Genomic DNA, 14,981 nt, shown 5'->3' with positions numbered 1-14,981 from the left:
TAATTAAATTCAAAACTGGGGACAGAAGGGAACCTTACCTTCAATTTTGGCATATTCAGAGAGGCGCGAGTAGTTGACTAGAGCGGCCTGCTCTAGACATTTACGGATGACCGTTTTTACCTCCTCTTGTGGCACTGGGGTAACAATGTCTTTCATCAAAACCTTTAGGCAGAAAGAAAAGGGGTTATTGAGAAGGTTTGAACCAGGCTTACTCCTTACTCCCTGTTCCAAGGTTTGGGGTTTAAAATTAGTTGTGATTCCCTCCTGGTTATTGAGCAATGATGGAGATATGTGGTTAAAGAGAAAATACTGTGGCATGCCTGTAACCCCAGCAACATGGGAGGCTGAGGCAGGAAGATCTCAAGTTTGAGGCCAGCCTTAGCAACTTAGTGAGATCCTGTCTCAATAATTAAGGAGAGAAAGAAAGAAGGAAAGGGCTAGGGATGTAGCCAATGGTAAAGCGCCCCTGGGTTCAATCTCCAGTACCAACAACTAAAAACAACAACACAAAAACATAGAATGGTAATGCACAGTTAGGAGGCCAAAGCCCACCCACCCATCAGGGAAGGGCAGGAACATCTTTTCAACTTATCCTAACTATTTGGGGGTCCGGAGATAAAATTTCTAGCAACTTGGCAGTTTCCTCATTTTTATTCTGATGTTTGATGAACGGTAAAGAAATCCTTTGGAAATGACAAAGTGGGTCATTCAACAACACTATTTCGTTACCATTTGGTGTAAGTCTCCTTATCAGTCTTTCACTTTCGTTCTTACCCTTTCCAGGAGCGAGAGAGTAGCTTTTAAAGCACCTTCGGGCCGACCAAATGGAAAGCAATACCTAAAAAAGACACAAAATTCTTCAGGTTGCCCAGATCGATTACATTTTAGCAGGAAATATGCTGCGATTTGATTCCTATAGCAACTCTCTCCGAGGAACGGAAAATGCTTTTTATTTTGTCACATTGTGTTATGTTAATCTGAATTCACACCATATATGTGTGTATATAATGTATATATGTGTATGTGTGAATAATGACTAAAGAGGCACTCTGCAAATGTCTGCGGCAAAAAAGAATATTTAAAGTGATGACATAAGGCTGTGTTTAAGATTTCTATTGTGAAGCAAAACCATTAGTTTGCTCGAAGGTGACCCTTATTATTATAGAGGTGGGCACTTACAAAAATTTGTTGAAACAGGCTGAAGTTCAAAGACACATTAAATCCCCCAAGCATAATGCGTGAAATAGAAGAGGGAGCTCAGAGTGAATTCCTGACTTTTTGCTTTCTTGAGGTTTCTCCTTCTTATTGGACCTTTGGCTGTAGGTCATGCATTTTACTGTCCTCTGTGATCAACAAAGGATCCTGCACCAAAATCTTGCTCCCTCAAGCAGAGGTCTTTGGTGGCAGATAGAAATATGTCAGGTAGCCCTACAAGCCCCAAGAGCTATGTCAGGCTGTCATGAGCTCTTTAAACCACTGCTCTTCATACCGAAAGTGGCATGGGTGGCTTCAACTCACACTGTCCTGGGTGGCTTCGGTCAAGTTCTTTAACCTCTCCTGCTCTCATTCTATACAAACTACCTTATAAAGTCCTTCCCAATTAAAAACATAAGCTAATAGATTTCTGTGACTGGCACATGGGAAGTGTTTAATAAATAGGAAAAATTACATATACTCTTTCTATTTCAAGATCTCTGGCCCAGAAGCACTTGCAGAGCATTGGAAATGCCCAATTTGCTCCAAGGGAGAAATGGGCTTTGTGGTGGAAACATCCTGTACTGGATCTTTCTGCAGTGTGTGTGGGATACCTGGTCTCCCAGGTGAATCCAAATCTCTCTCTTGCTCTGCAGAGCCAGCTCATCCTACTTTTGGGAGTGTGGGCAAGGCAGAAACTTCTGGGAACTGCACCCCCCAACCCCCAAGTATTATGATTCACTGATTTTTTTTAACTCTTTTAATCAGGAACTTAAAGAAGCTTCAAATTCAACTTTTAATAATAGACTGATGACCAATGTCATCTCCTAAAAGGAAGGCTTCTTTCTTTGAGTAGAAAGAAAATGAACTTAATTGGAAATCGGCTAGCTACTGCCGAACCATGTTCAATGGCTGGTTTTCCACATTCAGTTATTTTGAGAGATGCGACGTATCGCTGACAGATTGACGGTTTAGGGGAACCGAGCTTCCCCAGTTTCACCCTCCTTATCAGTCCAAGCCCAGATCCTTACCTAAAGTGCGTAATCTGATTTTCCAGCAAAACTCGGAGTCTCTCTTTGATTTCTTCAAAGCGTTCCTTTTCTTCAACAGTCACAGTTCCGATTCCGTCAGGCCTGAAGGAAGACATGTTATGAAGTGACGGCTACCTCGTAGGCTGACACTGTAACACCAAATCTCTAGCAGGAGGAAACTGTCCATTTTAGAAGCAACAATTACAATGATCGCTGTGACTGCCCAAGAAGCCCTGCTATTCAGGGCAGGCTTCTAAAGAGGATGGGTTGGTTTTGGGGTTGTCATTTTGGGGACATCTGCAGAACCATAGCTCATTTCTTAGGAAATGGTGAAATGTACCCAGGGAATGCTTTTCAAAGTCCAGCTCCTAGACTTCTTCTATTTGGCTCACAGCTTAAAAAAAAATGGAACTAGTTGCCAATATTTTCTTCAATTAGGAAAGCTTTACAATACTCTTCTGATTTCTAGTTTCTCTGGAAAATTCAGAACAGCTGGCTTAAGGGGCAAGAATCAACAAACAGCTCCTCCCTCGGCTGGGGTGGGTGCTCATCTGGTCCACATCTTGAATCTGTTTTTACCTGTCTCTCCTGTAGGCACTTGAGTTTGGGACCCCTGAATCACGCACATGAATTCCTATGAAAACCAGGTGGCATTTGAATGTCTGACTTGCCCAGTGTTCAATGTCCCTAAATAGCTCAAATTTGGTTTATAGTACTACATGTTCAGAAGAACTGAAGCCCTCATGTATTCAATGAAGCACCGCCCATCTTCCAATCTTAGGGAAGGACTGCTCATTGCAATAACAAGGTAGACCCTGGGGTAAAGAAGTGATTTCAGTTGAATCACAGTCATATCAGGTTTCTGTGTCACCCCTGAATACATACACGTTTCCCCAATTTGTTATGGACCGTTCAAGTTGAAAGTATAAAGAGGGTTACATATATGTAACCCAAACTTCTCTGTGCCAAATTAGATGCAGGATCATCTGACCTATTGAAAGCCTTCAGCTTCCTGGATCTCATCGGGACTGGTTTTTGACTAGGGGCTGAGCCAGTCTGCAGATGGGTATGTCACTATGGAACTTCCATGAGATCATTACTCAGTTTGCAAATGTGAGTTGTCTTGAGACCAAACAAATGGTCTTGTTTATATGCCTTTTCAGGAACCCAGCATAAGTTGGGAAAATCCTTTACATCATACCAGTCTGAGGGCACAGAAAACTTGGCAATGGATGGCAAAGTCCCTCCTGTCAGAGGTAAACTGGTCAACTTCCCTTCTCTCTAAATAATAAAAATGTCCTATTTGAATAATGAGGAAATTTCTCTGCTCCTACTTCATAAACAAGATAAAACAAAACAGAAAAAAAAAATAGAATTTTGTCTATTTCTTCATACTTCTCCAAACTCATGGGCAAAGAGAAACAAAATGGAAAGTATCAAGTAGTCTATGGAATCTGGGTAAAAGAGTCCTTATCTTAAAATTTTCTGAAAAAAAATTCAAATGTGATGTTAAAAAGTTGATTTAAAAATTTTTTGTTTTACATGAAAAATATCCATGAACCTGTGCTTAAATCTCAGGGGGACCCCCATTAGTCCTTGCAAAATGCATGCTTCACTTTCCTTGGTAACTTCTCATGTTTCTAAGTTATAATTTACTTTAGCCCTGGCCTTTGAGTTTTGTTTACCCAAAATTCAGTTTGCTAATGCATTGAACATACCATGATTGGCATGTATAAGCACACACTTAACTGGGGACAAAGGGGTCATTCAAATAATTTCATTTTCCCAGCAGCTCGGGAGGCTGAGGCAGGAGGATCACGAGTTCAAAGCCAGCCTCAGCAAAAGTGAGGTGCTAAGCAACTCAGTGAGACCTTGTCTCTAATAAAATACAAAATAGAGCTGAGGATGTGGCTCAGTGGTTGAGTGCCCCTGAGTTCAATCCCCAGTAGTAACCAAACAAACAAACAAACAAATCCCCAAACAACAACAAATCATTGCATTTCTTAGTGTGGAATTAACCCAGAGAAAAATGATATTAATTTATAATTCAGGGAGGGGCTTCTAGACCACAACCAAAGCATGGAAACCAATTTCCATGGACAGTCCAGAGATGTCTGGAGCCATTATTAGAAGATCAAACTCTCTGTGAATCAAATCATTCATTACCCTTCTGAGGCAGGCAGCTATTTCATTTGTGTGTGTGAGATGATAAAAACTGAACATTTACATGTACCTCACTTCTCAGCTCATTCTCACTACAAAGGATATTATTGCAAATGTGAAATGTGATTGTGTTTTCTGCCTTTTGTTATTAAGATTGCATTTGTAATTATTAAGGTATTGGACAGAAGCTTCTGCTTCCCATATCACCCTCTCTGCAGACTACTTTCTACAGCCTTCATGTCACTCTTGGAAAAAGTAAACAACTACCAATTTACTGTTGTAGCCTCCTTAATTTGCTCCTTGATCACCTATGTCGGTGTGAATAGTTTTATTTTAACATAAATAAAACAACCCAATCTCATTAAATCTGTAGAGCACGTCGTACAGAGCTCGCCAGCAAAAACAGGTGATAAAACAAATCTCAATGCTGACATCGAATGCAAATTTGTTTGTAATTGCCAGGGTTGCTCTGAAATGGTATTGGGAACAGGAAAATGCTGTTTCGTGAACTGAGGAGGAGACACCCCCGCCCCGCCACTCTAAGGAAATCAATTGGTCAAAGACCACAGGTTGTAACCATACCAGTTTAAAAACAAAACTTTCCCTGTTTTGTTTGGTTTCATGTAATTATTTTAAAAACTCTGTCAGACATTCATTTCTTTTCCACTGACTTCATATCATTGGTCAAGGTTCATTGTGCAGGTTTGATTAGGCCTTGAAAGGACTACTTATTGAAAAATCCTGGTACAATATTTTGGGGGAGCACTGTTTGCCATAGAAGCCATAAGTAGTTTTACTAGAACAGTGGTTCTCTAACAAAAGCAAGTCTTGGCATCCCCTGCATCCCCCGGAGGGCTTGCAACAGCTCCGATCACTTGGCCCCACCCCAGAGTTTCTGAATCAGTGGGTCTGAGCCTGAGAATGTGCATTGCCAGCAGCTTCTTTGGTCTTAGAGTTCCAGGACCACACGCTGAGAACCACAGTTCTAGAGGAACAAACAAGCAAACTCAGAGCAGGCTCTTCCAGCTGCTGAAAGGGTCCATTTGATTCAGGTTTCTGAACTTCCCTAAGACTGGGATGGATTTGGAACCAGAATCTTCCACTGGAGGTACATGGTCCACTTATTCATCCCTTGCAAAACTGGCATCTGCACTGTTCCCCGGGTACCATCCAAGCAGCGCCGGCAGCAAAATAAATAGCAATGGTAGAACTGAAATGGGTGTTTCTCAGGGGCCAGGCTTTTGTATTTTTCGGTTTTTGTTTTCTTCCTGGAAACATTTGGGGGTGTTTCTATAATTGTCATAAAACTGGCTCTGTGCGCTGTTCCTTTTTTCAATATTTTTAACATTCATGGAGTCACAAAAAATGAGAGAAGAAGAGGGATGAAGCTGGATTTTAAACTTCTAGCTAGGAAACTCTGGGCTGAGAAGTGTCTATGCAGAAGACACGGTTCAGGGCCTGGAGGTCTCTTCTCTCGTGGCTGAGTGTGCATGTTCTGGGCTTTGGCTTCTTAGCATCCATTGCCACATTCTAATGGCTCCTAAGTTTGGAGGAATGCCCTCAGCCACACTGTGGGTACCCTAGGGGTCTGCTGCCCATTACTAATACTTAAGGGCTCCCTAGGGGCCAGCTCTTCCCTTTTACGGTCACTATCCACCTAAGCTGGAATGACTCCAAGATCAGCCACCTGTACCTTCTTCTGAATCTTTACCCTGAGTGAGGCCAAGGCAGATGGAACAGGCAGAATTTGTGTGGCCCACAGCTGGGCCTTGACCTCTAACTGTCCCTTGGAGCCAGGAAAGGATTTCCCCAATGTTTCAATTCAGCCTGTCTGTAGAAGATTCCCAGGTTGTTTAAACACAGAACCACTGCTTGGGTCCTGCTTCTTGCTCTTTGGTGACTGCCTTAATTCCAGTTTTCTGCTCCTTTCCTTGGAGATACTTGGCAATCATCCCGATCAACTAGCTTTTGCTTAGATTATCCAGAATTCCTTTCTGTTGCTGATGTAAGTCCCCAAAGCACACATTCCCTCCTTCCCTAGGCACCTGAGTTTTACTAGACCCGTGGACGTCTTTGAATCTAGCTTTAGGAACAAGCACTCACACCACGTCCACACAGCCCCTGGTCTCTGGTTCCACCTAACTGCACACTGGCTAACAACTCACTTCTTGTATATCATGATCCTGCAAACTTGAGACAATATGCAGGTCAAGCGCCGTCATTTTTGGAGCCTGGCTGAAGACCGGAAGGTCTTCCACCTGGAGGCCATCTCTGGAGCCAGAAGTGGGTCTCTCAGGCCCCAGCAGACTATATCGCATGTGACACGGCGGGCATCTCCGGAATCCACCTTTCAAGTTTTTGGCAAACCATTTTCTCACTGTCCTTCACAAAGTTGACATTTTCGGCAGCATGATAGGAAAGATGTCACGTCGGCTGCTCTTCAAGTTCTTGTCACAGTGGTTAGCACCAGTTCTGTCATCTTCACTCTCCTCACAGTCTCCCATCTTGAGCCATGTCACAAATGATAATACATCTGGAGTTGCAGTTTTCTTTCTTTCTTTCCTTCTTTTTTTTTTTTTTTGGTCCAGTTGAAACTATCAGAACCCAGCTCCCCAATCCGTTGTGTTACTGGTTTTGCAAACTATTTTCCCTTTACCTCTAATGCTTCTGACTTGAGCTTATTAATGAATGACTATTGTAGGATTAATTCAATAGACCTGAAGCTCTGTATGCAAAACATTAATTTTGATTTTGATATTTGAGATTAAGCATGAACAAGGAATTCCAGCTGCGGTGTGTTTTTAAAAACAATCTGACTTTTCTGGTTCATTAGATGGTGGTTACACACCCACAGGAGTACACAGGATTCCTAGCACTGGATTTTTCCTGCAAGCATGATTTTCTACATCATGCTGAAATCTGGGCCACAGAACCCTCTTTTGTAAGGTAAGATGTCTTTTCAAGAAGGTCGGAGCCAGGCGCAATGGCGCACACCTGTAATCCCAGTAGCTCAGGAGGCTGAGGCAGGAGGATCGCAAGTTCAAAGCCAGCCTCAGCAAAAGTGACGTGCTAAGCAACCCAGTGAGACCCTGTCTCTAAATAAAATATAAAAAAGGGATGGGGATGGGGCTCAGTGGTGGAGTGTCCCTGAGTTCAATCCCTGGTACACCCCCCACCACAAAAGAAGGCTGGGATGCAGAATTAATTCCAAGCTTACAGTGATTGACATCTTCTGATATTGCATCTATTTGGTGATATAGCACAAAATCCAGGTGTGAAAAGAAATGCATGAATTCAACAGAAGAGGAAGGAGCGTCTGGCCCACCGCTCTGCATACAACCAGCTTTAAGCCTCTGATCACTCCCAACGAGGGGTAAAACTCCAGCTGAAGAGAGAGTATAGTTCCATTTCCAAATGCAAATGTCCACATATGTTGGTGAGGCACTGTAAACATGATATATTCTCTCTCTCCAAATGGATGCATGCCTGCAGACCGCATTATGGATCCATGAAAATGTCCTTAAACAAGCATGATAACTGAATCCTACTTGCTACTAAATTGTTCCAGAAACACGAGAGCTTAAAGGGCCAGAGCGGGACAGAATATCTTACGTAAGGTTCTTTAAACAGGACATTTACATGAAATGTTCTTAAACCTTGACTTGTTTTAAACATTTGCTTCTCCTGGCAACACTTTATCCCTACTTTTTTTTTTTTTTGAGAGATACAATTGAATTTAATCCCAGTGTGGAATATTTCTCTTTGTTTCTTTCAAGCAGTTAATAACTACAAATTCAAGTTCACACCAAAGCATTATCCTCTCCAAAGGAGACATCCCCGCTTGCTCATCTGGATGGTTTGTATAATTCTGGGTTAATTATGAATTATAATTAGGGCTCTCGCAAGCCAGAGTCACCACTGCATTATGAAAGCCAGCCTTACCCCTACCCTCTCCTTTCCTTCCAGTCTGTGCCCTTTTCTAATTATGCCCCGACGCCCTGGGGCTCAGACACGCTGCTAAAACAAATATATCAAAGTGTTTCTATCATGACGAATAAGACAGGAAGCAACAACACGAAATTTCTACACCATTATAAGTGTTCCTTGTAACTCCTTAGGGTTGGCTATTAGTCAGTTTTTAAAAAGAGTCTTGGAGAGACCTAAATTCAACTGGTAAGGTCTTTTCTAACCTGTTCACAGTTTAGCCAAATAGGCAGTTACAACCCCGACAGAGGGAGAGGGTTCATGTACTCTGTTATCATCAGACCAGAGGTGTTCAGAAGTTTCTCCCTAATGAACAGTCACAAAGAATACAGATGCTTTTGGTGTAAAGACATTAATCAGAGGAGCTCAGGGGTGGTCCAGGTACTGAATGAAGTGAGACCCCAACAGATAATTTGAGAAATAATATAAAATGCAGGAAAGGATGCCATTTCCAAAATCGCATGGATCAATTTGGACCAATTTTCGAAACTGCATTAATCAATTTCCAAAATTGGTACTACAAGTATTTTTCCATTTGGGGAATAAAAGGAGAGGGGACGGATTTCTTTATTCCTAGGTAAATATATATAACTAGGCTTTACTTTCCACTTTGAAGTTTCACCCTCTGTTGGACTGAGTGGTCAGAACAGTAATATGAATGTTTTTTTGGTATCTCATTCATGCTGATGTGGTGGGACCTCTCAATATATGCTTTTGTACCAATGATTTCAATGACCACAGGTTGAAGACACATTGGTGGAATCTGAGACGAAAGACACACATTACTAGTTTGCTATGGGCCAGAAAGACTGAGCAAATGGGAGCGATAATTCAGCACATTTCACAAGATTTCATGTCTGAGTAGGAAAAACCTGCTGTTCTCATAGGGGGAAGTTTCCTCCAGGAAGCGAGTCACATGGTTTCAAAGGAGACATGCTCTAAAAGGGAACTTCTCTGAGGATATCTTGGATGCCTATTTTTATTTGAAATGGGTTTGGAAGCTTTCTTCCTCTCGTACAAATAAATACTCCCTATTAGACCTAGTTGGCTCTTTAGAATCTAGACAGCAAGGGTGACCATGACCAAGACCAACACCTGCCCACAGCTGGAGGGCCAGTCAGAGATGCACTCATGTTCACAGGGCAGCAAACCTTGCGATGGTGCATAACATGAGACCAACAGTGTGGGGGTTTATTATTATGCCCCACTTATGCCTGCCTGCTACAGCATGTGCTCCATTGAGAGAGAGAGAAAACACAGCTATCCCTACAACACTGTTTAAATTAAAAAAAAATTATTGGTTCTTATTAGCAGTTTTTGTTTTTCTCTCCAAGGGAAATAGAGTTAAAAGGCACCAGACGCAATGCCTCTGTGTGTGTGTGTGTGTGTGTGTGTGTGTGAGAGAGAGAGAGAGAGAGAGAGAGAGAGAGAGAGAGAGATTAGAATGGAATATATATTTTATTTATTTACTGTTAAATAGACATCCACAAAAAAATAAAGAGCCACTATGTGACATGAACTTGGAGTGAGGGCCAAGAGCTGGAGCAAGGATACGGCAAATAAGCCACTTTTATGGTGCAGGGAACCGAAGATAGAGATCTAAAGTGTGGTCATGGCAAAAGAGACAGGAAGAAATGGAGGCACCTGTGAGATACGCAACAGTGTTGACGGGGTGTAGTGATTGAAAGTGACCTACTGCAGAGGGAGGAGGTGTCCAAGGTGGCTTCTGAGTTTCTCTCTTGGGCAAGTGGATAAAGGAACCGCTTATTTACTTAGGGATCTTGCCAGAGTGACAGAGGGGTGGAGCAAATTCCATGTGATGGTTTTAAATCCTGACCCATTAGGGCTCGCTTGGTGTCTGAACATGGGCAGCACCGTGGCTCCAAATGAATTTCTCCAAAGAATCTTTGGACACATTTGCAGAGATTTTTGAGGAAGGATTTTTAAGAATGTGTGCCCTCTTACATCTGCTTGCAGACTCATTAATCTATGCAGCTTATTTTGGATTGGGGCGGTTGGCATTATGGATTTGTTAATTGCTGATACAATGTACTTTCTACGCAGGCCATATGTGAAGAGCAGCACTGGCATTCAAGAAAATGTTAAATAATAATGTAAATGAGAAAAATTTCCAATCCCAATAATCAAGGGATCCAAGGAACATTGACGCACGGTGGTGCAGTCCCCGGAGCTGTTTGATTGCCTTGTCACTGTGGGACAGTGACCAAAGAGATGCTAATCTAAATGTCATCTAGAAAGAATACTAAAAATATTATGGTGAAAATTAAGTACTGCAACCTTAGGAGCTGATTTCAAAATGAGTAGATAGAGCAATTTACATCTGTGGATTCGATGATCGCCAAAGGCAACCGGCTGAACATGCGCACATGTTGCTTTTCTGTCCCTCTCTCTTTTGAGAAAATGGGTTTAAAGAATTGGCCCAAACGAATGTTCCCTCAATCAACGAGTTTTCAACTTTGTTATATATTAGGATCGTCTGTGATTTTAAATTCACGATGCGTAGGCCGCATCCCAGATGAGCGAAATCAGAATCTCTGCAGGCGGGGCCCAGGTGTCTGAATTTTTACACCCATCCTACCCCACCAGGTGATTCAAATATGCAGCCCAGTTGAACAACCAACACCTCAAAGAGGTATGATCCGAAGAACAAATGTCTTAGAATTGTAGGGTGGTATTAAAAGCACAGATTCCTGGCTCCTTGTGAAACCAACGGAATCAAATTATTTGAGGATAGGACCCAATATTTTGAATTTTAACAAACCCTCCATTGGACTGGTGTGCATGCTACTACTGCATAAACAGAATATCAGTAGGGGTATCTATTATACTTTCAGATGAAAGAAAAACAAAATCTATGGAAAAGGGTAAAAATTTAGCCCAGGGGATTGAATCCAGGGGTGCTGAACAACTGAGCCCCATCCCCAGCCCTTTCTATATTTTATTTAGAGACAGGGGTCTCACTGATTTGCTTAGGGCCTTGCTAAGTTGCTGAGGCTGGCTTTGAACTCGCCATTCTCCTGCTTCAGCCTTCCAAACTGCTAGGATTATAGGCATGCACCACTGCATCTGGTGGGAGTTGGATTTTAAAGTGTTTCCAGGTGTTTCTTTACCTTAGTACTACTGACATTTGGGGCCTTGTTTGCAGGAACTCTCTTGTGCATTACATAGGATGTATAACAATATCCCCATGACCCTTACCTATTAGATGATAATAGTATAATGTGGCAATCCAAACTGTCTCCAGTCCTGTCAAAAGTTCTCTGGGGGAAAAATCACCCCCAAGTTGAGAAGCACTTTCTTAAAAGACATCAAATATGTGGATGGGTTCATATTGTCTCGTGCTTATAATTATGATATAACTCCTACAAGAAAATTTTAGATGTCCAAGGGATATTAAGATACTAAATCTGCTCATTTTACAGATGAGAAAACTGAGGCACAGAAATAAGACAGAGCACTCCTGAATTTAAGAAGAATAGTTTCAGCCAGGCATGGTAGCACAAGCCTGTAATCCCAGTGGCTTGGGAGGCTGAGGCAAAAGGATCATGAGTTCAAAGCCATCCTCCGCAACTTAGTGAGGCCCTGAACAATTCAGCAAGACCCTGTCTCCAAATAAAATGCAAAAAAGGTCTGGGATGTGGCTCAGTGGTTAAGCATCCCTGGGTTCAATCCCTGGTACCAAAAAAAGAAAACAGTTTCTGACATTCAGGTCTTCAGAATTTTAGTGCTGATACAATGAAAGAAGAAGAGCAGTGGACTTAGGATATCTGGGTCACCATTTAAATTTACAGATGCTCAGGGTTATCATTTGCAAAAGGGATGCAAAAATGACTAACCTGGGAATTTGACAGCAAGTGAGAGAATGTTTGAAAGTACCCTGTAAACTGTAAGGCGGTCACACAACTGATACTGAATATTATGATTTCTTCATTTAAAAAATGCAGTGCAAACATAGATCCTGAAATACACGTAAAGCCTGTCAAAGTACCAGTGGAGATCCATTTGGCTAGTTTTTCATGGCCTAGCAAATAGGTCAGGCTTGAGCAAGTGTTGCTTTTCGACTTTCTTGCTCTGCCTGGATGTTGATCCTTCCAAAAGCAGCACCTTGGACAGCAGCCAGGCCTGCTCCCTCTAGAGACTCCTGATTCTGCCAGGCCTGACCATCAGGCACCTACAATTTCTCTTACTGCTTGCATTGACTGTTGCCTTGCAGTCCGACTCTCACAGTGGAACCCAAACAGAAACCGCATGTCACCCACGTCCTTTTATATGGCCATGAAGGAAATGGGTGGCCACATGGAATTAGGGTTTTCTTTGGCCTTCACTGTGGGACCTGCATACACTGATGGACAGCATGCCATGTGCCTTCAAAAGCAAATGTTTCCATTTTCATTTGCTCTGCTACAAGTGAACTGTATGCATTTCAGGGCTTATATTCAGTGAACACATTTATATTGAAGCATAAGAATATGTGTTGGTGAATTTAGGGCAGCTTGGCAGTGCTAGGAGCAGAATCATTAGTTCTAAAACCACCACGACAAAACTTTAAAGCGTCCATATTCATTGGGGGTGAGGGGAAGGTAAAGGACATACGGAACACCATGAAAATAATAAGTATGTCTAAAAGGGAAAAAAAAGTCGCTAATGTATCAGCTAAGAAAGAAAGAATTCCTGACGGACACAGGAAATAGCACCAAGGTAAACAAACCTTTAGAACTTAGAAATACCTCAATATATAACTGATTCTACTAATAATCATTAATTTACGGATAGGCTTTATTTTGTGTCAATGTTATAAATCATTATTTAAGGGCTGGGGATGTGGCTCAGTGAAAAAGTGCCTGCCTAGCATGCGTGAGGCTCTGGAGTCTATCCCTAGCACTGCAAAAATATAAAGATATACAATAGTGCTTCCTGCTTTGTGTAGGTACCTGTGAGTAAATAAGCAAAAAAGAAAAAAAATCATTATTTGAGACAGGTTTCATTTCTGGGAGATGATTTTGGAATTGAGGAGGGTTTGGTGAAAATGATAGAGATGCTATAAAAGTACAGGCCTATTTGATGCCAATCCATTTTATCTGCTCCTTAAACATAATTTCAAAATTACAAGCACGGGTTGCTTATTATGAATGACTTGGTAAGGTACCAGGTCCCTAACTAGATGCCACTAAAAAAGCAATCTGACTCATAATTCTGTTTACATATTGCTCAATTAGTCTTTTCAATATGTACATGTTTTAAAAGTCACTAAACACCTGACTCAAATTCAGTCCCAATGCACAATGTTCTTGCTCACTGATAGAGTCGTTTTTTTTTTTCTTTTTGAAAAGCACCTTTGAAAACCCTTAAAGCAACAGAGACTTCATGAATACACGAAACTTGCTGTTTGCAAAGGCAGAAGTGACATCATGGATGGAAGGACAGGGAAAGGTCAAAGACATTGCAAAGCCCAAGCCATAGCACACATAACTTCTTACCTTTTGATCTCCTGAGTTGTCTGGATTTTGGACTCTTTTTTCCTTTTGGATTCTCTTTTGGTATCTTTTTTAGTCTCTGGTTCAGGTTGGGAGGGAGTTTTGCTCCCCGCAGAGTCTGCATTTGACAGCAGCCCACTAAGGTACACATGCATTTGTTGACTTTTGCGAAGGGGTGGTTGAACAATGAGGCATGCAGAGTGTGGCCAGCCACAGGAGAATCAAGGGCACACAAACATGCACCAACAAAAGAAAGAAAGAAAGAGAAGGATGCATCAAAAAGCAAAAGCAAACGCATTTAAACTAAAATAATAAGCAAAAAAAAAAAAAAGATGCAAACTTGCATAAGGAAAATCAGAACTGAAAAGAAAATAAGAAATCCAAAACTGTTTCCATGACAAGATGTATAAACCTAACTGTGAATCAAGTGGCAGTCTTACAATATGAAATCCAGACAATGTGTATCATAATTCATGATGATGTTTACCAGGGAGTTTACAAAAACACTTCATTATTTTATAACACTTTCTTATTCAGTAACATATGTAGAATACAGTGTGACAACCCGGAGAATATAATGCAACTTCTCTCTCTCTCTCTCTCTTTAAAGAATTCAGTCCAAGAGGCTGTAACAGATAGTCATCAAAGTGTACATATTTATAAAAAGCAGAATTATGCACAGATACACCCCAGGTATCAGAGTTTTCGTGAGTATCTTTTATGCAAATAAAAGGTCATTGGCGGTGCTATGGAATCTTGTAACAACAGGAGTTGAAGGTACCCCTGTTGCCTGTTAAATATTCAAACCTACAATGCTATTGTTATGCAGTTCTAAATGTTGAAGTTACATTTCATAAAAATCTACCAGCACCGGAGGAAAGAAAAGCACAGAACAAACCCAACTGATAATTTAGAGTTGTGGCATGAGTAAAGATGAGCACACACTCAGATCTGATTTGAAAGAAAGGTCGTCCATTCTGGATCCTCCCCCAGGTTGGACTTCCCTGAACCACTATATTTTTCATTGAAGGATGATTTTCCAGAGCCACTTGCTCTCCCTGGGTGCACCTCCCCTGGCTGTTGGTTGGGGTGCTTTGGGATATAGTAGGCTTAT

At 41.6% G+C, this 14,981-nt stretch overlaps 1 protein-coding gene across 8 annotated transcripts in view; it reads right to left on the bottom strand.

Moving 5' to 3' along the window:
* Positions 1 to 14,981, bottom strand: part of Cadps (calcium dependent secretion activator) — a 480,326-nt gene that overhangs the window by 124,616 nt on the left and 340,729 nt on the right. For all 8 annotated transcript variants that reach the window (XM_058582090.1, XM_058582085.1, XM_058582091.1 and 5 more), the window contains exons 14-16: positions 2,226 to 2,327; positions 775 to 838; positions 39 to 162 (exon numbers count right to left, since the gene is read on the bottom strand). In XM_058582090.1, the coding sequence (XP_058438073.1) occupies positions 39 to 162; positions 775 to 838; positions 2,226 to 2,327 (290 nt within the window). The remainder of the gene's footprint in view (positions 1 to 38; positions 163 to 774; positions 839 to 2,225; positions 2,328 to 14,981) is intronic.

The sequence above is a fragment of the Marmota monax genome, unplaced genomic scaffold (genome assembly GCF_021218885.2).
Source record: "Marmota monax isolate L192 unplaced genomic scaffold, Marmota_monax_Labrador192_F-V1.1 WCK01_AAM20220418_F8-fsc00042, whole genome shotgun sequence".
In the NCBI taxonomy this organism is placed as follows: domain Eukaryota; kingdom Metazoa; phylum Chordata; class Mammalia; order Rodentia; family Sciuridae; genus Marmota; species Marmota monax.
The sequence above is the reverse complement of the archived record's forward strand: the minus strand, read 5'-3'. Positions and strand labels throughout refer to the sequence as shown.